Below are 24,484 nucleotides of genomic sequence, written 5' to 3'. Positions count from 1 at the left end.
TTAATGAATAAACTCCTTAAATCATATTTGATTCTTGTTATTAAATTAAAACGTGTGTCCAACTGAGATGTAACGTGCTAAAATAGCACTTGAATTCGTTGCCGGGGTGGAATTCTTAGCGCCTGCTCTTCTTAATAAAAATGAGGCAGAGTACTGTGAACGCGAGACAGTGCTGAAAGTCGCAATAGCCTTTGATGCTTTGCCTTTTCAGAGGACGAGCGTGAAAATTAGGTGGACTAAAAGCGTGGGGTAACCGAGTTATTACGAATAAAAGAGGAACGGGCATCGCGCGCGCCAAGCGTCGAGGGGGCGAATGGAAGGGTGGAGGAGGCACTATTAAAAGCCTGTAATTAATGCGGTTAATTGTATTGCGCTAAACGAACGTCGAGTCGATAGCGAGCGTCAGCGAGACGAAACGGAAACGGCCTTTCTGAAAAACCTCGGCAATTAAGACTCCACTCGATACCATCGTCGAGCTGTCACGCGTTACTGGGAGTGTTTGAAGACTCGACGTCTCTCAAAAGGATTGCAAACGGTAAAAACAAAAACCTCTGAAGTAATTTTGCTTCCGATTAGATGGAAAGAATTGTATAGTAAAAATTATTATAGAATATTGTAACTTTGAGGAATAGATCGACGCTTTGCAGTAATTTATTATCCTTTCATTTTTCATATATACTATTTATATTTTAGAAACGAGATGTGTGTATGTGTGTGTGTATGCGGATAGTGTGTTATTAAAATTTTTGCTATGTTTTTAGCGAAGTTTACTTTGTTCCTTAACAAGATAGACCTTACTAACAATCTATTCTTCTTCACTACGAAACATTGAAAATTTGAAAAAAATTATAATAAATTATAATAAATTAAAATAATAATATATAATATGAAAAATATATATAATATAAAAAATTATAATAAATTATAATAAAATAATAATATATAATATGAAAAATATATATAATATAATAAATGATATAAAATATAGTAAAAAAAAATATATAATATAAAATTTAAAAACTATAATATACATTCCGTACAGAAGAATCTACTTTCTCTTTAATAGTTTTGGTGCAGCAGTTTATAACATCACTAGGCTTTCCCGACGAAAAATCTTTTTTTATTTGAGCAAAAAATGATTTTTTGAAAATGACTCTCTTTCTTTCTTCCAAAAAAAAAAGATATTAGGTGAAATTTTCACTTATCTTGTAAAAATAATGTCACATATATATTCCCACGAGTACTTAATCCGACTCAAGCTAGTATTACTCGAGAAAATTAGATTTTCTCTACGGCATCTTCCCGCAGAATTCTTTCATTCTCTCTCTACTGGCTTAATAAAGAAGATATTCTGTCTTAATAAAAAAAATCATATTGGGAATTGAAATCTAAATTACTAATATTAACTTTCAAAACAATACTATCAAAATAAACATGTAATCGTTCAATCTTAATGTTGCTTGAAGTTGTATAAATTCAAGAATGATAATAAACAAATTTTATTTGAAGTTCTCTAAAAAGGAAGGAAAAATAAAGACGTATGATCAAATCTGACGTTGTTTCGACCAGCGTTGAAGGTAAGTGCGTGAAATACGCGAGTTGAAACGAAATTGCAATGGGGAGTGGATCGTAATTTTGACCACTTTCCACAATTGACAGTTTTCAGCGAGGGCGATTTTGCTGCCTTCTGTTAAGGCAGATGCGCCCTCGCCGGCGTTCAGACTATTTCCGCGCCATTCAAGATTTCTTCCAACGGAAGTGACTCGAATCTGTTCCAGAATATTGCTTGTGACGTAGATGACAGTAATAAAAAATGAGGATTATGTTTCGCGGTGATTGATCACTTAAAAGTGTCATTATCCTATATATGTATGTGTATGTATATTTCATTCTTATAAATGCAAGACGTTTAAAAATTATCCTACCCGAAAATTGAGAAAGTACACTATTTCTCATCAATGCCGACGACAAAGGCTTTAAGCAATTAGCGATGACGGACTATAAGAGAATTGAATGCCATTCAAATGAGAGATTGAATGCCATTCAAATTTTGACTTGAATATTGAATATTAATTTGGTAGAAATTTCTTTAGTTTGCATAGAAACCTACTCAGTTATCCTTTAATATTAATGCATTAGTTATAAAAATACTATATAAAAACTGAACAAAGACTTGATAGAGTGTTATTCAGTAGAGGAAACAGTTTATGTGCAATACGTGAGCAAATTCTTCCCGAGACATCAATATTGATTCAGTGTAATGCGCATGTATTATAATGTTTATTGTATTATAATATGTGTCTATTGTAAATAAATTTAAATTTACATATTTATTTATATTGTTAAAGAGAAATTAAAAATTGCAGAAATAGTGAGTAAATGTGTGAACCAGCATAGAGCAAGAAAAAAAATTGAAGAAAATAAGACATTTGGCGATATTAAGCCTTATAAGAGAGATAACAACCAAGGTTAAAAATGAAATCTAGCAAAAAATAAATGAGATATATATTAGTAATAATAATTTCATTGTGAAGAGAGAAAATACATCAGATTATTATGATTATAATTATATAAATAAAAATTATTATGATAGCTCAGATTCAGAATCTGATGAAATAATACAGCTACGATTAAAAGAACATATGAATATATAAAGGATATATCATGAAAGATGTCGCGTAAAACATGAAAATATATTTAACTTAAAATTAAAAAAAAAAAAAATAATATTACACTAAAGATTTCCTGACTCTTTAGCATTAAAATATTTTAATTAAACAACATACACAAAAAATGAAATACTTCTAGGACAAATTTGCTCATTTTATGAGCAGTAGACTTGATTACTAATTAGTTGAATAGTTTTTTGTTCATTTACTGTTCTGTTTACGTTCAGTACATGATCTCAGATTTTGCGTAGCTTTTGTGCGCAGTAAGAATTGTTGCGTGTAGAAAAAATGTTACATCTTGATACAAATTAGTTTTACTCTACAATTACTAGACAAAAATTAACTGCATTTTGTCTATATTGAAAGAAAAATAGCAAGTATATATTTAGCGGGTGCTAAAAAAACAGCATATTTACTTATAAATATAAAATATTTTTCAAATATAAGAAATAATATATATTTTCTTAAGAAAACTTTAGTTTTCCATCAAAGTAATATTTATGTTATTTAAATAAAATATTTTTAGATTTAAGTAAATATGCGCTGTTAGTACACAACAAATAAATGTTTATTAATTTTTAGATGTTTTTTAGTAATTCAGTAACTTTTTGAAGACTACATGAAATTTTTAACAGGGGGACCTCTTTGTTGTCAATAAGTTTATCATCTATTAAAATCAACAAGAGACCTTCTGCGTAAGCGATTTAACGCACCTGGAATTATAATTATTATAATTTCATATATATAATTTTATATATATATATATATATATATATATATATATATATATATATATATGTATAGATGTATATGGATCCATGTCACAGAGGAACAGCGAGGAAGAGGATACTGAACGCCAGAACGCGGGCATAGATAATAATGCACGGATATATAATAATGTATTATATGTCTGTTACTCTGCTATAATATCTACTCGTAGGATTGGCATTAGTACTGACACTCGGATACATATCTAATTAAAGAAACGCATGTTAATTAATGCGATGGCAGTGTCTGATTAAATGATAATTATACACAAGTATTACACAAAAATTATTGTCGATACAAAGCCAGATTTTGCAATTTGGCTCTTAAAATTTTTTAATAAATTTAATAATAAGTATATGCTATATATATATAACCATGGAACAAGTGTGTATATATTATATATATATATATATATATATATATATATATATATATACACTTGTTCCATGGTTTCTTATAAGACACCCAAGCTTTATTAAATTTACTACAAGTTTTTTAGTAAAAATATAATTTTTTAGTAAATTACGAAATCCAACTTTGTACTAACAATTATTTTTACATAAAGAATAAAATCATGTACAGTCTTCCAGCAAATATCAAGATATTTCTATCCAATCAAAAATATCTAATATGTTATCAGCGCGTGATCAGTTCATCATCAATTGAATAGAAATAACTAAAGTAACGATCAAAGTGACGATTACCGTATTCTTTATCGTTACAAACAGAAAAAAAATAACGATCGTTATCGAAAAAAAATAATGGTAACAACGTTATTTTTTTCGATAAAAGATAAAACGATAAAAGTAACGCATTACTTCCCAAGATAAGAACTAACGAAATGTTCTAATCACCCAAAGGGAGTGATAACTAATGCATCGATATGTGTATTCCGTGATATATGTGTCGCTCGTCGCACACGACACACACAAATGAGTTCGATCGTCTTGAAAGTTCCAAATATTTTGAGAGTGTTGATTGTGATCATCTCTCGAACTTTCAACAGCATCGCGACAATGGCGCGATTGATGGAAGATGATAGGCAGATTTCTGTATCCATTACTTCGATATGTATTCACGCGTTGTATACTATTTCGCAGTCGAGCAGTGACAAACATCCGACGAACAACAAATACGTATCGTGACATGAATCGTGTATCGTGTATAATGTGTATATCGATACGTTACGATCATTAGTTGATAATAATATTTCGTCGAATCTTGACATATTTAATTGGACTTACGTTGACATATATAAAGATAATTGATCCATGTTTGTCATGATATTATCTTATTTATGGATATCAGTACTACTATAGAATAGAATAGTAAAGTAGTATAGAAAGGGAGAAAGAGAGACAGAGCGAGACAGAGCGAGCGAAAGAGAGAGAGAATGAAAGAAAGAGAGAGAGAGGGAGAGAGAGAGCTAAGTGATAAGATGCTAGATGAAAAAATTAGGACGCAGGAGGCGAACAGCAATACATCATATATTTTCAAGATGTGTCAAAAATCATTTATTATACCTTATCTTCCCGACCAGAACCAACATTCGACAGCCTTACCGAGAATAAGGAGATATCCTGAGTCAAAATTTAAGCTAGTATTCATCTGTCATGCTAGTGTCATGATTTGACTAACAATTAAAGTTTCATGAATCGTTAGTTATCTGTTAATCTGTACATATTTCATACAATAAAAAAAATTAATCCGTTAATTCATTAATGCCTGAGCCTAAACTATAATCTGCAGGCTCCTCGTAACTATGTAAAATAGGATATCGCGTCAAAACATATTCAAATGTAGAAAAAAATTAATTTTTCTCATTTATTTAATCAATAACTGTTTAAACAAATTATTAACAATTAAAATTTTTTTAAACTAACAGCGGGGATCGATTCTCCGGAAAAAATTACTAAAGAAATACTTATTAATTTTGTTGTAAAATTCTTATAGGCAATTACTTGGACAGTTTTTCGGGCTAGAAGTATTCAAAGTGCGGTTTTAAATACTCTCTTTCTTCAAATTTTTTTTCTACTTTCATATTGATTTTTTTGTTAATAATTTTTTAATAGACAACGAATGACAGCTAAAACATGTTGATGGTTACTCAAGACACGATGATCCTTACATTTACAATATAAAGACACAATCATTGAAAGTACCTCCTAAACAGGAGTTTTATCGTGACTTTTTTAATTTTTAACTTAAACAAGTCATGATAGTCACTCCTGATTGACTAAAAACACATCAATCAAAAGCCGAAACACAAAACTATTTCGGACTTTGACTAAAACGCTTGATTGTTCCGCATATTGACTAGTCAACCCTAAGAACGTCCGCGCTAATAGCTTACTACACATATACATATACGGGTACATAACCGCGCACACACGGATAACACGTGCGCGCGCGTGCGCAGCATTTACATTTATGAATGACGCGCGTATGTACTCATTACACATAAAAGAAGGCATCAGATTATCTGAAAGAGATAAAACAGCAGATGCTTGGATTCTATGATCTCAGTGCGCCCTATTTTTTTACTGTCTGATTTTATATAATTGTTTGTTGACAATAGAGACATTTGTTCTGAATCATAAAAAAGATATTTCAGAACGGAGCAATTTGGGGTCACTTTTCCATAAAAAACGTGCGGAGTCCTTTCAACTCTTTAAGCATTTACAAGACACAGTTAGAGCTCCGAGCTTATGTTATAGAACATGCTTTTCTTTTCGAATCCTGATCGAATCACGATTGACGAGTGTAGTAGGTTTAACGAAAACCCGTTCAAAGAGAGTCTCGTAGTGCGCGGTGAAGTGTTGACGTAACGTGACTCGATTCTTCGTCCTCGCGAGGGGACGTTTCCGTCGAGCGACCTGAAGAAATCGGACGGGTGGTTCCACGTAATTTCTATTTGCCCTCGTAATTTCTGCCAAGAAAACGAAGCCGATGAGAAGAATGGCGGCGAGTAGTAATGAGATTTTATTGACACGTCGTATGTGTGCTTAACCGCGACGTTTGTCCACGCGACATCGTCTTCGCGCGAGGTAGACGCACGAGGTAATGGCAAAAGTAACCGACTGATCGTCTCGTGGATGTCGTAGAGCATCAGCGGAGGGATAAGATTCGAGAATGGGGGGCGGAGAATGGAGCGGCTGGTTGCAACGATGCCGGGAATCCCGCAGGCTCGTTCTCATCATCGTTGCTATCGCGCTGCTGTTGGATAATATGTTGCTGACGACTGTGGGTAAGTGGCCTTATCAAATTACAAATCAAACAGTTAAAACTTGACATTAACCGTCTGTTGCCTATTCGTACTTTAACAATTAATGAAGCTGGTAACTTTTATTAAAGAAACCGTAGAAGTAGAAGTTCTTTAAATGTATAACTACACTAAATTTAATATATTTTTTTGGACTATATAAGAGCTAGTCACAGGACTTTATTTAAGTAAATAATTTTTTTTTTTAAATGATAATAATGTCCTGCAAGATGTATCGCACACGCCAAGATCTTCTCTGTCCTTACATATGTTAGGCAATTCTAGCCATCGCTTAAACCATCCTGTATCCCATTTTCTATAAATTAGAGAGAGAGAGAGAGAGAGAGAGAGAGATTAATAGTCCCTTATGCTCTTCCATTATTGCATATTGAAATTTCCGTTACGTATTGTTAAGGCAATTAACTTTTGTATTATGTACATATTATAGGTCTACCTTATATTTGGTCAAACACTAGAACTTCCTTAATTTTACCGCTGCGAATACGGCTTGATGGAAAGCGTATTAATTGTAACAATTTAATATAGTTTTCTTCTTCCAATTGTAAATACAGTTGGTTATATTTTTTTTGCAAGTTCCGCTAAGCTGACCTCGTGAATTTGTCGATGAAATATCCTAGATAATAGTTCTTTTATAATAATTGCATAACTTGTAAATAAATGATATATTCATCACACGTCATTTATTTATATTTTTGTTACGTTGCATTGAATTGAAGTTGATATCGTGTTTTCTGGCGACTCCTTTTCAGCCGAGCCGCGGAGTTACCTCTTTAGACTTATAACTTTAAGTTCCAGTAGGTCAAGTAGGGAACTATTAACTTCATCACTTTCTCTCAACCGTGTGGCTGTAAGTAGGGATGTGCGATTTATGAAATTGTGTGTCGCGATGCGATCTTTCTTAACAATCGCAATGAATGCAATATATCGCACCACAATTTTGTATCGCAAATATGATTTTGAATCGCGCGCGATTTTTAATCACAAGAGCGTGACCTATCGCGTGAAGAGTAATGTTTAAACAAATGTTATAGATAAATAAATCTCATCTCTTTCTTTGTATTGCATAAAAATATTCTTTGAAATGTTCACTATAAGAAAATACAAGTTTTACTGTAAAAGAATATTTAAAAATGAAAGCATTTAATGAAGTTAAATGATGTTTTCTTAAAAACATCACTTAACCTCATTATGCTTTCTATACGGGACAAGATTGGAAACATTTTATAAAACTTGTTTATTTCCGAATAATTAATTTTCAAATGTTTTTAAAAGTAACTTATTAAGACATACAATATATAAAGGTGTGTTATTGCATGTTTAATTAACTATCATTATTTATTGATAACATTTTTTTCATAAAATAAGACTACCTTTTTATTATATTTTTTTATTAAAATATAAATGACAATCAATATTAAATGTAAGCAATCTTTGGTAATCTTCTGAAATATATACATATAAAAAAAATATGTATAGAAATAATATAAAAAAAATCATGCAACGTAACATTTTAAAATATCATAACATGTTATAACGACATAATCCCATTATGCCTCTAAATAAGTTTTGATTTAGATAATACAAAATATCATAAATTGTCGCGCAATATTTGCACAGAAATTTGCGCAATATTTGCATTAAACTAAAATGATGAATAATTTTGAATCGCAAGTGTGATTTTGAATCGTAGACACGATGTTGCGATAAAGGTCCAATCGCATTGCGATCCAAGCAAAGAAAATCGCAGTGCTTGCGATATATCGTGAAATCGCACATCCCTAGTTGTAAAATCGACGGTTCCCAGGGATTAAATCATCATCATAACGAGAGATATTTGGATTATCGTTGTGAACAAATTAAATTATTCACATCTCGAAGATGCCGTGCAAACGTACGAGCGAAAATGCCCAGAGATCGGCAAAATACAGAGAATTACGGGATTCCGCGGGAGCTTTTATCGTCACGGATATTTCACGCTTAATCCATATTATCGCGCGGTTAACTCAGCTTTTAACACCCTCGGCATTCCGTCGGCATCCCATCGACGGCTGCCACCTCTCAGCGACCGCGCGAGATCTTATGTTTAATTCAGAAAACGTTCGTTTATCGCGCACCGGTCCCCGGAATCTCGGCGGAACGTATGGCCTTTCGTGTATCGTGCCGCCAATCCGGATAAGTGGTCATGCATTTATTCAGCACCGTGTAGACCAGTGATCGTCGCGGGTACAAACTCGCGGAACGTCGTCACGCTTATCGAACAAATCGCGAGATCCACTTTCAATCGTTGCCTGCATCGGTCTAAATGAATAAAATCGCGCGAAATGCCCCTCCCATAAATCGTGAAGCGCGCAATCGTATTAAATGCGCGCGCGCGAGTAACAAAAAGTTTATAAATTCTTCTGCACTCCTTCAAATTCAGCCATCTGTAGCACAACGATCGCCCAGGTTTCTTAAAATTTTATCAAGTTCAAAGGGCTTTAGAAAAAATTTGTAGATATATCATCTCATAAATAATTTATTGTTATTTAAAAAATTACGAAAATACGAGTCTTAGTAACAATAATTCTCAATGCATGGTCATTTGAGAAAAAGAATCGCAGCGGACAAAAAAGAATGGTTGGAGGTGCTGGGATTTGAACCCAGGACTTTCAGCATGCGAAGCAGACACTCTACCACTGAGTTACACCCCCGATTGATAAAATGTGTTTCAAATTTCCTTTAGTTAGATTATATCACATCCTACCCTTCAATTTATTAATAACCTATTGTTCACTTGTGAATATGATATCGTGCAAAATAAGGCGTGTCACTGTTCATCGTTTCTGCGAAGCTTGAACCACTGCGACTATATCGAAAATTTAGTTCCAGGAAAGATATTTTACAATTTTTTAATGAATTATATCGCTTCCTCATTTTTACATGTATTGATTGAACTTTCACAGTTCCAATAATACCGGAATTCCTCTACGATATCAAACATCCTAACGCAACGCTAAGTGAACACCTGGAAGGAAGCGCATCTCGTCGAACTACAGTCGCCACTGCCGTCTCGCCGACAACTACAACGACAGAAACGACAATGTCAACAACACCAAAATGTCCTTGCACCCCGAATATATCGGTTCCTACTGGATTTCGACCCCCCACCACCCCCGCTATGGACGTGGGTAAGGCATTATTGATCATCATATTAATGCACTTTTATTATACACGGAGAGAATTTTATAGTAAAAATTGCTAGAAGATTTTGTAAAAGCGAGAAATAAATCGACATTCTACAATAATTTATTATCCTTTCATTTCAAAGTATTTTAAGAACAGAAATTGCTATTAAAAAATTTGCTATGTCTCTAATGAAATTTATTATGCTTCTTAGCTAGATAGACAATACTGACAGTATCCCTGTACTACTAGGAACAAAGAGTAAAATTGAAAAGAATTTATATAAAAAAAACTATATAATATTCTCTCCATATAATTATATATTTGCACGAAGTGTGTTTGCGAAGATATGTGTTCTTTTAAAAATAAATATCAATTTATATATGGACTACCGATGAATAATTCGTATGTCTAAGATAAATACACGATTTTAATATAATTTTAATATAGGTTTTTGAACATCTCGGAACGAAATGAACACCTCGTACGAATATTCTCTTCTTTTTAATTTCAGAAATTTCAGGAATTACAGTAATTTCAGAAATTAATACGGCTAATCTCACGTTGTCGGAAATAAAGGAAATAAAGGAAAAGGAGCAAAGACACCGGGAATTATTGGAGGAAACCGTGGCAGTAGGAATGATGTTCGCTTCTAAGGCCTTTGTCCAATTGTTAGCTAATCCTATAGTTGGGCCATTGACCCACAAGTAAGCCTTAAATATATATGATAATATATTTGTCCTTGAATATATCAGATCTGTATAAAAATTCATTTAAATTCAAATCAAATTAAGAACAAAATGATTCATAGCAACCGAAGTGATTCTTGAGGATAAAAATTAATTATAATAGTTATTTAACCATTATATATGACCTTAACAGAATTATTCTATATAGAAAAAATGTTTCTCAATCTTTTTCCTTCAAAAATTCAATTTAGCAATTTTATTCAGAACAAGACTTAATAAAGAACAAAATTTAATAATATATTTGTTATAATTTAATAAAATATTTAATAAAGAAAACAAGATTTAATGTGAAAACACATAACTATCTAATAACTATCTAATATTAACATGTTCTTAATTTAAGTTTTATTAGTATAATTGGCTATGTTTCTATAAAATCATATAAATAATTTGATAAAAACATTATTTGATTGCTTTCGCCGTATATAAACATATAATGTATATAACGCAAGATCTGTGTGTTTGCTTGCAGGATTGGTTATAGCATACCTATGTTTACTGGATTCATCATCATGTTTTTATCTACGCTGATTTTCGCTTTCGGACGAAGCTACGGTATACTTTTCTTAGCGCGAGCTCTCCAAGGTATCGGTTCGTCGTGTTCTAGTGTTTCCGGTAATTATATCAGCAACTTAAGTATTGTGTATTATCTAATCAATCATTCCCAAATATCTCTTGAGAAATTTGTGCAAAAATACTGTTTTGCAGTACACTTAAAGATAAAAATACTGTTTTTCAATATATTAAAAACAAATAAATATTCAATATACTAAAAGCAAATAAATGTATTTATTTTCTCTTTGGACTATACGCTTTCTCCAATTAAAATCTTTAGCTTGAATTGTCCAAAGTTTATGAATTTTATTATAAATTCTGGAACAGATTAGAATTATTTCGCGAACTACGACACAAGCATCGGTGGTTCAGTGGTAGAATGCTCGCCTGCCACGCGGGCGGCCCGGGTTCGATTCCCGGCCGATGCAATCTTTTGTTGCTTTCTTATTTGTTAAATATTTAAAAATTTTTTATGGGCTCTTTATAGACTACTTCGTAAGCACTTTCTTTTTATTTATATTCTGGATAAATGCCTGCAATACATAAAACCATTTTTTGTTCTGCAAATGCTTTATTGTGGAAAAAAGATTACTCTCACCTTTTATTCGTACAATGAATTTTTTATAAATAATCAAAACATAAAATAATAAAATTTCAAAAAGATTGCATCGGCCGGGAATCGAACCCGGGCCGCCCGCGTGGCAGGCGAGCATTCTACCACTGAACCACCGATGCTGTTGTCAGTTTAGCGGAAACTGGAATATAATTTGTACACGATAGTAAACATACATATATATATATATATATATATATACATTACAGTATATATATATACTAACACTTAGAATATTAGAATAAATTAATCTTGTAGAATAAAAAAGAACGTACCGCCTTCCTTTCACTTTCGAGGTCATTCTTTCCTATTCATCCATAATGACGTTAATATTACTGAAACTATGAACATTTAATTTTGTCTATAGGAATGGGCATGTTGGCAGAAAGATATCAAGATGATAAAGAACGCGGTAATGCCATGGGAATCGCGCTGGGTGGCTTGGCTCTTGGAGTTCTCATCGGCCCTCCGTTTGGTGGAGTTATGTACGAATTTGTTGGAAAGTCTGCCCCGTTTTTAGTCCTTTCTGCATTGGCTCTCGGTGATGGATGTAAGTACAAATACACTCGCGATACGAAGTACTTGCGTGCACTATAGTAACATGTATGTCGAGAATGAATGAAACGTGATATTTATTGGCGCTATGTCTTCACAATTGAATCGTTCGCATTGCTGTTTAAAGATGTATTGCCCGTATAGTCTTTGCATAAAATGATTGAAAATTAGGAATACATTTCTATATTTCGTAATATATACAGGATGTCCCAGAACTGGCAGTATAACTGGGAAGAGAGTGATTCTACATGAAAAAATAAATAGAAAACGTAGAATCAAGTTTTTTCATATGTCATATATTTGCTTTCGAGAAAATCGATTTTTTTATGGAGCCATATTAAATCAATTGTATTCTGAAGAAATTATAAATATCAGGCAATTAAAAGAAAAAATTGGTTTAGCATTTGATAAATTAAAGTATCAAAACACGGTAGAAATTTATTTTGAAGAGCAGAAATGTATATTCGACAGAATGATCAACATTTATGAATAAAATTCATGCGTAAATATTAGAACCTCCCATATTTACTTCTTTAAGATGAAGAAAACACGTATATTTAACTGAAGTTAAATTAAATTAACTCCCCTCCCTTTAATAATTTCTGGATTATTATATTACATTTTATATAGGTCATACGGTAATCATTATGTCATTGCAGAGGATGTTTTACCCTATAAAGATAATAAAACCTGAGACTTTATGATATAACATTTTAATTCTTACATGTTTGTAAGAAATGTTTTTCCACAATCTTTAATCTTAAAATTTCTTTGTATTTATAATAATGTTAAGTACAAAGAAAACAAAAAACAAATTATATATAAATAAATAAAATCATAGTTTATTCTTCAAATCAAACATTTTTTCTTTAAATATCTTTTCTTTAAATAGCAAAAACAACGATTTTTCGCAAAAACCGTTTCTTTCTTGTTTTTTTAAGCGATTTAAAAAGCCAACTTTTTTAAAACTATATATTTCTATAACATCACGATTTAAAATACTCCTCAGTAATGGGATGACGTCAAATGACGTTAATGGATCATTTGACGTCATCATGTGTATACTTAACTTCAAAGTAGAATAACTCTTGATCCAAACTTTGAATTAATGTTTAAAATTGTGGTCAATTTTAGATGTGCGATATGGATTAATCTCTAATTTCTTTCAAAATTTGTTCATTTTTTTTAAATATAGGCAATACATGCTTAACAATGACAATCTATCGTTGCGCAACGTTTGATTTTTCCTGATAACTTAATAATTTTTCGTATTCAAGTATTGCAGCTTCTGATGCTTCAACCGTCAGTCGTCTACACGGAAGCGGAACCGCCGTCGTTGAAATCTCTAATCACCGATCCATACATCGTTTTGGCCGCCGGTACGAGAAACAAAGATAAGATCTGTGATCTCGCAATATCGTGAACTTCGAGCGAGTTACGTAATCTACCCGCGTAACCGTTCAAGATTCACCATTTCGCGGAATGAACGAAAATATATAAGACACAATCGACATTCGTGTTTTGAGCGAAACATATATTAACGTGTATCATTCTGACATTCCAGGCGCAATCACGTTCGCGAATATGGGTATCGCTATGTTGGAACCGAGCCTGCCGATTTGGATGATGGACACGATGGGCGCGAGTCGTTGGAAACAGGGAGCGACATTCCTACCGGCCAGTATAAGCTACCTAATCGGCACGAACCTTTTCGGACCCTTGGGACATAAAATGGGCAGGTAAGCGGCAGGTGGACGTCGACTTGTTTACAGCGGGGAGTCGTCCCCGAAGTCCAGGCGACCTCGACCATTGAATCATTATAACGATGACGGGACTGTTAGAGCCAGAACGATATGTCGCCCGGATAGCTCAGTCGGTAGAGCATCAGACTTTTAATCTGAGGGTCCAGGGTTCGAGTCCCTGTTCGGGCGAAAACTTATCTTTTTGTACGTACACTCGCTCTCGTACTTGTCACAGCATATGTGCTTGTATGCTTGCAGATGGTTAGCGTCGCTGATAGGACTCGTCGTTATTGGTCTCTGCTTGATGTGCGTAAGTACATTATGTTTTTTTTGTTACGTATGCTAGAATAATCGACTTCTCGCCACTTGTACTCACGTCAAGGTGTGTGCTGAAGAAATTGCTTCACGGTCTATTAGTCGCGTTATATGGATTAATTATTTTTTATACAAACTTTTTTCTAGGAATGAGTGAAAACCTGATTTTTAGGTCCTCAAAACTTGAATCTGAAGCTGTGAAGCCCCAAAACTCTCGAAATTCTCAAAACTTGAAACTATCCAAACCTGAAATGCTAATTAAAATGAGAGAGGGTAATTGTGCATAAAACAAGCTTCTTTATAATTACACTTTTTATATTTTTTATATTTTTACACTTTATTACACTTTTCACTTTTTACATTTTTTACTTTATATTACGTTTTTTATTTAAAAAATCAACCTTTTAGCTTAAAACAGATAAATATGATTGTTTGTATCACTATTTCAGAAACTAAAAACTCAACAAAATTTTTTTCAGAAAATAAAGCTTTAAATTTTTAATATTACATACACAGGAACTAGAAACTCTACAAGATTTTTTAAAAATCAAGTTTTAAATATTAATTAGACATAATTAGATAGAATATTAATTAAATATGATTAGATAGAATATTTATTAAATATAATTAAGTAGAATATTAAATATAATTAATAAGTATATAAAAACTAAATAAAAATAATTATTTTTGAATATGAGAAAACTAAAACCAGATAAAATTTTGAATTCTTTAGAGTTTCTATCTATCATCACTATTGAACTACTTAAAAAATTTAATAAAGTTTTTTGTTTAACAACAGTTAGTGTTTAACAACACTAACATCCGAACTCTTTCAGATTCTAGTTTGCTAGTCTGATGCGCTATCCTCTTTACATGCTGTAGCGTACTGTTATATTTCGAAAATGGCATCTCTGTCTCAAGTTTCGAGAATTTTGCATCACACAAATAAACGCGAAGTCTTCGAAACTTGAAACCTTTTTGAGTTTCTTAGGGGTTTCAAAGTTTAAGGTTTTCAAGTATCCCCCATCTCTACTTTTTTCTATTCTACAATATTTCTTATGGTGTAGGAATAAATTGTCAGTGAGTCTATCTTTCTAAGAAATATAGTAAATCTTGTTCACATAGCAAAAACATAGCAAATTTTTTAATAGCAAAATTTAGATTCTAATGTATAAGTAGTATATATGAAATAAAAAAATAGTGAATTGCGGCAGCATGTCAATCTATTTGTATAATTAAGTTTTTGTACGTAATCTCAAAGCATAAAATAATAAAATTTCAAAAAGATTGCATCGGCCGGGAATCGAACCCGGGCCGCCCGCGTGGCAGGCGAGCATTCTACCACTGAACCACCGATGCGGTTGCCAATCTGTGTTCTTGAAAAAATCGATAGTAATTTTTACTATAAAATTGTCTCCGCGTAACACTGATTGACCATGAAGCAATATATATTTCAGTTAATTTTTCATCTGTATTGATTTCTCGTATATTCGTAAATGTAACATTATTTTACGTCCCGTGGTTAAATGTCTCATTGAATTATACAAATACAGAACTGTATTAACTGTAACTGAATTATAGGTACGTTGAGTTTATGCTCAAATAAAGTTATGCTCTAACGAAGTACGTCAATTTTGGCTCCGTCAATTTTAGCTTTGTAGCAAACAACGGTTAATGAGAAATAGTTTCCACCCAGTATAAACACCAACTAACAGTAACATTACATCACTGTTATTATTTCTCTCAACAATGTAATTATTATGTATACACTATATATTATATTATACTTACATTGCTGAATGTCTTTTTTAATTTTGAGAAAGATTTTGGCAAATTATAACACTGATATAATGTTCTTGTCAGTTGATGTTTACTGGGTTATTCTACTTCATGTAAAAATTAACTTATTTCGCAGATTCCATTGGCAAAAAGTATCGACCATTTGATTATACCAAATGCGGGTCTGGGATTTGCTATTGGTATGGTGGACAGTTCAATGATGCCCGAGCTGGGTTATCTAGTGGACATACGACACACCGCTGTTTACGGAAGCGTTTATGCTATCGGCGACGTGGCATTTTGTTTGGGCTTTGCTATAGGTACGTGACAATAAGATGGCACTCATCAATAATATGTAAGAAAGAAAGAAGAATTTCTTTTATACATATGCCGAATATTACGTAATAGTGACGAAGAACCCTTATAGAAATATCATACTAAGAATCATTGATAATTACTTATTTTCAGTATTAAAAATACTGGATAATAAGTAATTATCAATGATTCTTAGTATAATATTTCTATAAGGGAAAGGGCATTAATTCGTCGCGATTCTCGAATTCAAGTTTTACGAAAGCATAACCTCGTTTAAAAAAATTATGCTCAATATTTTCAAATATTTTTGTTGATACAAAGTTATTAATTTTTTCCAATTGTATTATCAGTAACAAATTGTTCTGTGCAATGTTCGATATTTAAGTTGAATAATTCAACATAATATAATAAGATATTCGATATAATAAGGGTACTGTGTGAGGGATGTACTGTACGTTAGATCACGAGAACATGCACTAGCGTTTGAAGATTAAAACAAGAAGAAAACTTTTAAAAAATTAAAAAAGAAAAAAGAGAGAGGGTACAAAAGTACAGTTGCATCGGCCGGGAATCGAACCCGGGCCGCCCGCGTGGCAGGCGAGCATTCTACCACTGAACCACCGATGCTTCTTGAAATCCTTCAGATTATTTTCATAGTAACTCGTAACTGTGTCATATATATTATATATAAAAAGAGATAAAAATGATTTAACCTGACAATAACATTTTTATTTAATAAATTTTAAAAAGCTGATAAAATGGTAATTCAGAAAAAATTACAGAAATAAAAAATTTTAATATAAACCTCAAAAGAAGCATTTAGCCCTTAAGATGAGTAAGACACTTTATTTCATTCATATTTTTCATAAAATATTTTGATACTATTGATATATTGATATATATAGCATAGTAATTAAGAAACTAGGTACACAGTAACTAGAAAAAAACTTAAAAAGATTTTTAAAGTCTCAATCTATATTGTTTATTCCTCGAAAACAGACTCAATCTAAACTTTTCATATCATTCTACAAACTTACAGCATTTTCATTTATTACTTTGTTGTTTCAACGACTAAACTATGATATATAATTTAAAATTGTTAGTATTTTAAGGAATGGAAACTTTAATACTTTCGGAGAGAGAGAGAGAGAGAGAGAGAGAGAGAGAGAGAGAGAGAGAGGGGGAAAGAGAGAAAGTTGTTTCCTTTCTTTAATCTGAGAAACATATCAGAGATTATTAGATGTACTTTATATGTACATTTGATGAGAATACAAGAAGAATGTTATCTAGTATATTAGTGCGGAAATCACGAATATTTGTGCATGTCAAAAACAACGAATTTTACCAAAATTACCAATATATTAGTATCTTATCGTAATTTTATCGTAAGTAATTGTCACTTTGAATCTGACGGTAATTTTACATCTCTACATATAAATATCATCTATATGATTCAGAACAAAAAGGAGCAAATCTATATATATTCTTGCCATATATTTTTACAATATCCTAATTTAAAGTTTCCGTATGTAAAATTTCAATAATTCAATATCTGTTTAAAATACATTGTGTAAAATATATATTTCTGTGATTGAATATTGCCCCAATAATTGAAATATTAAAATAATTTGTTTAATACTTCTAAAAATCTTTCAAAATTTTGTTAAAAAATATTTCTTCGTTCCAATTTGTAATATTATTTTTAATGATCATTTAATCATTAAATCTGTATTATTTAATAATTTAGATGATTTAGTTTTTCAGTTCAACTACTGATACAACATTATCTAATATATCTCATTATGTTTATAATTAATATTTATTGACTATTTTATTTCCTATTATTTCTCGATCGTTGACAAACCAAAGTTTTATGTAGATGTCAGTTTTATTAGTGATTCTATTAATTATTTATTAATAAAAATGTAAAACACTAATCGTGCTTTTTTATTAGTTTAGTCATTGGAACATTTATCTTACATGTTGCATTACAGAATTCAACAAAATATCTTTCGTGTCGTAGGTCCCGCATTGAGCGGAACTTTGGTCAACACTATTGGTTTCGAATGGATGCTTTTCGGAATAGCTATATTAAATTTCATTTATGCGCCTCTCATGTACTTCTTGAAAGCGCCACCGACCAAAGAAGAGAAAAAGGTAAAGTTTTTTTTGTACACGGAAAAAATATATTTTCGTATGTAACACTTTTTATATTGGATTCAAAAAAATTTAGCCATTGAAATAATCTCAACTAATTTTTGTAGTAACAAATACGACCGATTAATTAATCATTTCGTGGCTTAATGTGAAAAGATTAAAAATTTCATATAAAATTATATTATTTCAATTAAACAAATCCAAAAAAAATACTGATGCCAAAGAAACCTCTTTCACTGTGCGCACAATATTGCAAATTTCTTAAAATTTATATTCCCGAGAATTCATGACTAATTCTGAAATATATCGAATTGCAGTCATTGATAATCGGCGAAAAATCGTCTGTGCGATACGTCACGTACCAGAACGAGGAAGAGGACCAATAAACAGCGATTCTAAACGTTTCTGATACACTTCTGTTTGATTTAGAGCGAATTTATTATTCGTTCCTTCTTTCTTTTGTTAAAAAAGGAAGTACGAATAATAAATTGTAATTGAACGAATAATAAATGTTAATCTCTATATATATTTTTTTAATTTTTCCACAACAATATGTTAAAGAAATCTCTGAAAAAGAAGGAATCTCTCAATATTCTCACTTTCTGATTCGAATTTCAATTTTAGTTTATTTTATTAAAATTATTTAATCTTATTAGAATTACACAATAACTTATTTCTCTTTCATTTAATATTATCGACATGTGAATATCTATACTTTAAGTTCCATAAATGATAAGGAGTTACAAACATCGACAATAAGCGCAACCGTTGACATGCACCTGATAACATTTGGAAAAATTACACGTAAATGTAAAATTATTTGTAACCGAGTAACGTTTTCACGAATAGTTTGTCGCCACCACCGGCGAGAGAAATGCGGACGATCTCATACAAAAATAGACTCGAAGAAGTCGCACAACACCACGCTTGGTATTTATAAAAATGATATATTCTATATAAGCACACAGTTCTGCACACGTTCGGAGGCAGCCTCGAGAGATCTCATACATTCTCGAGTTCGTATAAGTTCACAAGATAAGTCCTGGATATATTATAGAGTGTATGTCTGTGTACTGTATGTAATAGACAAATAGATCAAAAGAGCGACCTAGGAAGTCGCGGGACAGAAGAAAAAAAAAGAATCTTATTATATCGTAGTGTGCGATGGATAGATATATATATCCACATTAAATCGTGTCTCGATGACACGTAATAATAAGAAGAGAACAAATACGACGTGAAAGTTGCTATTAAGCGCAAAAGCTTTTAGGTTTCCATAACTCTAACGCGTCCTGGACACAAAGGGCGAAATTGACCGGGGAATACGAGAAGTCGGCGGTTCGCCCTTTGTATGCGAAACGCCTCTAAAGCCCTCACAGGATACGGCGGAGGGACTCAACGTATGAGAGAAAATAAGAAAAACACAAACAAAAAAAAAAGAAATAAATCCAAAAAAACGGACGCAAAAGACCGAAGTCATAACTCTGCGCCCGAAGAAATTACAGCATCGAAGGATTACACGTAATATTAAGTATATTAGAGATAAGATTGTTTCACAAATAAGGATTATATCGACGTGTGAGCGGGAGGAGAGAACAAATCGCGACGGAATCGCGCGTTCGGTAAATTGCATGAAAACGCCCGGCTGGTTCCTCAAGGTGACGAAGAAACATTGCGATAAATTCAGTCTCTTGCTTCCTGAAGAACCGCCTGATTTGGTTTCCCTGAATGGCTGCAGGGAAACCGGCGAAAAACGCGACGGTCGGGTGTCATGAAGAGTTCTTCGTAGCTTTACATATGGAAATCGAATGCACTCTCCTTTCACGTCGCGAAAACGGCGACGTTTCTCTCACGCGAGGCACCCCGGCGCGTGCGACTTACCGAGAACTCGCAAGAAAAAAAAAGAGAGAGAGAGAGAGAAAGAGAGCAAGCCGTGAAAAAGCGGTTCGAGCTTACGCAAGCGGGCGCAAATTCCGGCGTTTCTCCAAAAGAGATTCTTCAACGTTAATCTTTGTTTCTCCCCGATCGCGTTCCTCACACATCCCGGAAGAATTCGCGGAGAACGCCGTGAGATTTGTCGCGACAGAGAATAATATTTAAGCTTATTAAAGAAAAATAGAAAGAAAAAGAATACAGAAAATAGGAAGAAAAAAAAATGAATGGACGGAGTACACGAAGCGTTCGCGGGATTTGCGAATTATATGATAAACTCTATGAGGATTCGCCGCGGGAAACTCTAGCTGTGATGATTTATTTGTTGCCAAGACAGAGAGAAAGAGAGAGAGAGAGAGAAAGAGAGAGAGAGACCGGACCCCGCGAAAATAGAACGTTCGTAGAAGCAATATAGAAAATAGCGTAGCTTAACGTTACTCCCGAGCGTATACTTATATACGCGTTCTATCTACGTGTCATTCTATCTATGTGATGTATCTTCGTGTAGATGCGATTGCTCGGAAAAAAAAGAAAAAAAAAAAAAGAAATTGTCGTGTATTTATTACATATCGGCGCATCTCGTTGTTGTGTGTACGACCGAGTTATACCTTGTACGTAGAAGCGAGCCGAGTAAACACCTGTTGAGATCCTAAGCTACCAGGCCACTTTCACCGGAGACACTTGCCAAGGCGATGATCCAATTGTAGTGATTGCACGTAAAAGACGTGCGCGATTAGAGCATGTAGCGCGTTCGCTTACGCAGTGTTAAAGAGCAGATTATAAGCAGCGTTACATCATAATATCTCTAGAAAGATATATATATATATACAAACATATAAAATATATATATATATATATATATATATATATATATATATATATATATACATATATATAGTTATGATCAGAAGTTGCACGCGGACAATTTGGAGTTATATGTTGGTGTCCGAATCTTCTTCGTGTGTAGTTATGATACAAAACGAAGTAAAGAAAGGGGTCTGTGAGAGGACGAGCGCGGAAAACAGTGAAAGTAGCGATTCGCACGGTACAACTGTTGTGACATTCTGGCATTAGACTACAGCTTTCCACTGCGGATTCCGAACACACAAGGTCGTAAAAGCCTTTTTACGCACCTACTCCCGGTACGAAGCGCGAGTCAATTCGATTCGCGAATCCCTCGCCAACGCTCGTCCCGTCAATATACATATATAAATATTTAGGAACGTCGTGAAAAGATATATCGAGAGGAAGAAGCGAGGGAGAGAACACGACAACGAAAGAGAGGCGAAGAAAAGAAAAGAGAAAGAAAGGAAGGAAGGCAAAAGTGAGGTGAAAAGCGAACGAGCCGAAATTGTGACGATTTCTCGAGCCGTGCGAATTAGCGTTTTGGTTTTTCTTCCGAAGTAGCAGAGTTCTATTTTTTTTTTCCATTATTGCGTTCTACTTACGTCTCCTTCTGTCGTACACGTTACGGCGCCGTTGCTTATCATTTTCACGCGTAACATCGTTATTACCACTATTCTTATTTCGTAAGAATAATAATGGCAATGAGTAATAGCATTCTCTGTATTGTCGTGAGACTCAATGTTGTTACTTGAGCTGTTGTACTATATCGCATATCTATATTGCACAATATATCTGAGCAGTCTCGTTCCCTTATACGTAAGTGTAGTAAAACTAATGAATTGAACGTTGTCGCCGCTGAGATACCTTGAAGGATGTTGTTCCACCGACATTTCCTGTAACCTCGGTGGATCTTCTCTCATTTCAGATTTATTCTCCTGCGCAATATCTACGCGTGCGTATGTGTGCATACGCATATGGTATGTGCGTGTGTGCGTGCGTGTGTGTGTGTGTGTATGTATGTGTGTGTATGTAAACACTCGCGTTATATTTGGTTGACTTAAGTGGGAAAGAATTATTTGTCCACGTACGTTATATCAGATTTATCATCGCGAATATTATATGCTATGAAGTAACTGACGTTAAAGATCACTTGAAAGTTCAGCATCAAGTTTCACTGGAAAGCCGCGCAGAATCTATCGTTCAGTTTTTCTCCGCAATTTGCGCATGAGAGGGACAAATTGTTGTATCTGTGTCGCATGTTTACGCCGTCGATCTCTCACGTTGAAATTTAATGAGCAACACGCGCTTAAGCGACGTGAGTTAGTGATTCAACGAGTCAGTGAGTTAGTTAACACGACGATGACATATCTGCTGAATACGAGGGTAACATATAATATGACCAGCGGTTGGCCCCCTTATGTGTGTTGCGCGATAAATTATAATTATAAATGATATGTTAAAAAATCAACGACTTAGAAATAATATTCCTTTCCTCTTTTAATCGCGAATAAATCTCAGTTTCGAGACAGATTGGTTTTGATACATTTTTGTGTTAAATAGAATTAATCAGAATCATAAAAGACAATATATATTGTCAGAGATTAATAAAATGAGGATCAATTGAACATTATTCATACAGCACAAATGTCCATTTTAGAAACGTCTCACAGATATCAAACATCTCTAGGACATTTCTGGGATGTATTTTGGACATTTGTGTTGTATCGTCTCAACCAAGTATGAATAGAATCAATTGAAATCATAAGGGACAATCTATATTGTCAAGAGTATTAAATCATGTAACACGAAAATATCGTAATATTTTGTTCTCAATGAGCTTCAGAACGCATTCGATATCTAATAGGAAAAATTATCTTTGAAGGAAATTATTTAAAAAAGAAGAAGAAAAGATTCTTCTATTGAATACAGATGCGTTGCAAAACTGAAAAGCGGCGGCAACCTTTCTGCCGCCAATTATATATACATTTTTCTACAAAATTTTAGTTTTGATGAAATAACTATAGATGGAGAAAATATTGTAGTAAAAATTGCAGCAAAAATTGTTGATTTATCTTTATCATCAAATTGATTTATCTTTATCAAAAAATTGTTGATTTATCTTTAATCATATAAAAATTATGACCAAAATTAATATACGTTTGTTTGAAAATGTTATGCACCTCTGACTTTTTGCTACAAAATTATGGTAATTGCCGAAAAATAAAAATTAAGAGCAGAATGCCTTCTGCAAATAATTGCAATTACTTGAACATAGCAATTACTCATTCTACAAATAATTATAATTATTTGAATGTTTTCTTATGTAAAAATTAATATACAATTGTTTGAAAACTTTTGTTACAAAATTATGGTAATTGCCGAAAAATTGCCATTAAAAGCAGAATGCCTTCTGCAAATAATTGCAATTACTTGAAAGTTTTTTTATATTGTATGTTCATAGATCGAATTCACTATTGTTATAGTACACGGAAAAAAAAGATTTGCTAATATATGGACAACTAAAAATATTAGCTGCAGGAGCAAATTTTCTTGCTTTCATAACAAAGTTATTTAGTTGTGATAGCTAAAAGATTTGCTAATGTATATATTAGCAAATCTTTTAGCTATCACAACTGAATAACTTTGTTATGAAAGCAAAAAAATTTGCTTCTGCAGCTAATATTTTTAGTTGTCCATATATTAGCAAATCTTTTTTTTCCGTGTAATTTATACTACAACGTATAATCAGTATTGCAAAAGTTCAGCTTTACAAAAAACATCTCGAGAATTAAATATATTTTTAACATAATTTCTACTACAATATTTTCCCCGTAAGAAATCTTGTAGGTATTATATTGCTAATAGAAATAATAATTTCGTACATGAAACACGCTGTTTAAACTAACAATTTCGAGAGGATTAAACACACAAGCGTTACAGCATTCAGATTTCTAATTCCAACGCGAGAGATCGGCTCGCAATAACGAATTGCCAATAGCACCCGCGAGTCCCCCGGCTTTCGAGAGAAACGGCGAAACGACTCG

General features: G+C 32.9%; 1 protein-coding gene and 6 non-coding genes across 8 annotated transcripts in view; 3 read left to right on the top strand and 4 right to left on the bottom strand.

Annotated features, from left to right (window-relative positions):
- The window catches only part of LOC116844791 (synaptic vesicular amine transporter), a 47,513-nt gene extending 25,630 nt beyond the window's left edge, over positions 1-21,883 (top strand). For both annotated transcript variants that reach the window (XM_032816842.1, XM_032816841.1), the window contains exons 2-12: positions 6,542-6,684; positions 9,663-9,887; positions 10,397-10,589; positions 11,104-11,246; positions 12,167-12,349; positions 13,632-13,733; positions 13,919-14,093; positions 14,355-14,406; positions 16,327-16,510; positions 18,529-18,662; positions 18,980-21,883. In XM_032816842.1, the coding sequence (XP_032672733.1) occupies positions 6,570-6,684; positions 9,663-9,887; positions 10,397-10,589; positions 11,104-11,246; positions 12,167-12,349; positions 13,632-13,733; positions 13,919-14,093; positions 14,355-14,406; positions 16,327-16,510; positions 18,529-18,662; positions 18,980-19,048 (1,575 nt within the window). In that variant the 5' untranslated portion in view covers positions 6,542-6,569 and the 3' untranslated portion in view covers positions 19,049-21,883. The remainder of the gene's footprint in view (positions 1-6,541; positions 6,685-9,662; positions 9,888-10,396; positions 10,590-11,103; positions 11,247-12,166; positions 12,350-13,631; positions 13,734-13,918; positions 14,094-14,354; positions 14,407-16,326; positions 16,511-18,528; positions 18,663-18,979) is intronic.
- On the bottom strand, positions 9,339-9,410 carry Trnaa-cgc. The gene has a single exon. It is a non-coding gene; the product is annotated as a tRNA-Ala (tRNA).
- On the top strand, positions 11,544-11,614 carry Trnag-gcc. The gene has a single exon. It is a non-coding gene; the product is annotated as a tRNA-Gly (tRNA).
- Positions 11,851-11,921, bottom strand: Trnag-gcc. The gene has a single exon. It is a non-coding gene; the product is annotated as a tRNA-Gly (tRNA).
- Trnak-uuu lies at positions 14,213-14,285 on the top strand. The gene has a single exon. It is a non-coding gene; the product is annotated as a tRNA-Lys (tRNA).
- On the bottom strand, positions 15,700-15,770 carry Trnag-gcc. Its single transcript has one exon. It is a non-coding gene; the product is annotated as a tRNA-Gly (tRNA).
- Positions 17,062-17,132, bottom strand: Trnag-gcc. The gene has a single exon. It is a non-coding gene; the product is annotated as a tRNA-Gly (tRNA).
- Positions 21,884-24,484: the final 2,601 nt, after the last annotated feature.

Source organism: Odontomachus brunneus, unplaced genomic scaffold (assembly GCF_010583005.1).
Source record: "Odontomachus brunneus isolate Ranch 3 - 2012 unplaced genomic scaffold, Obru_v1 Obru_scaffold_046, whole genome shotgun sequence".
Lineage (NCBI taxonomy): Eukaryota > Metazoa > Arthropoda > Insecta > Hymenoptera > Formicidae > Odontomachus > Odontomachus brunneus.
This window is presented reverse-complemented; position numbering and strand designations above follow the sequence as displayed.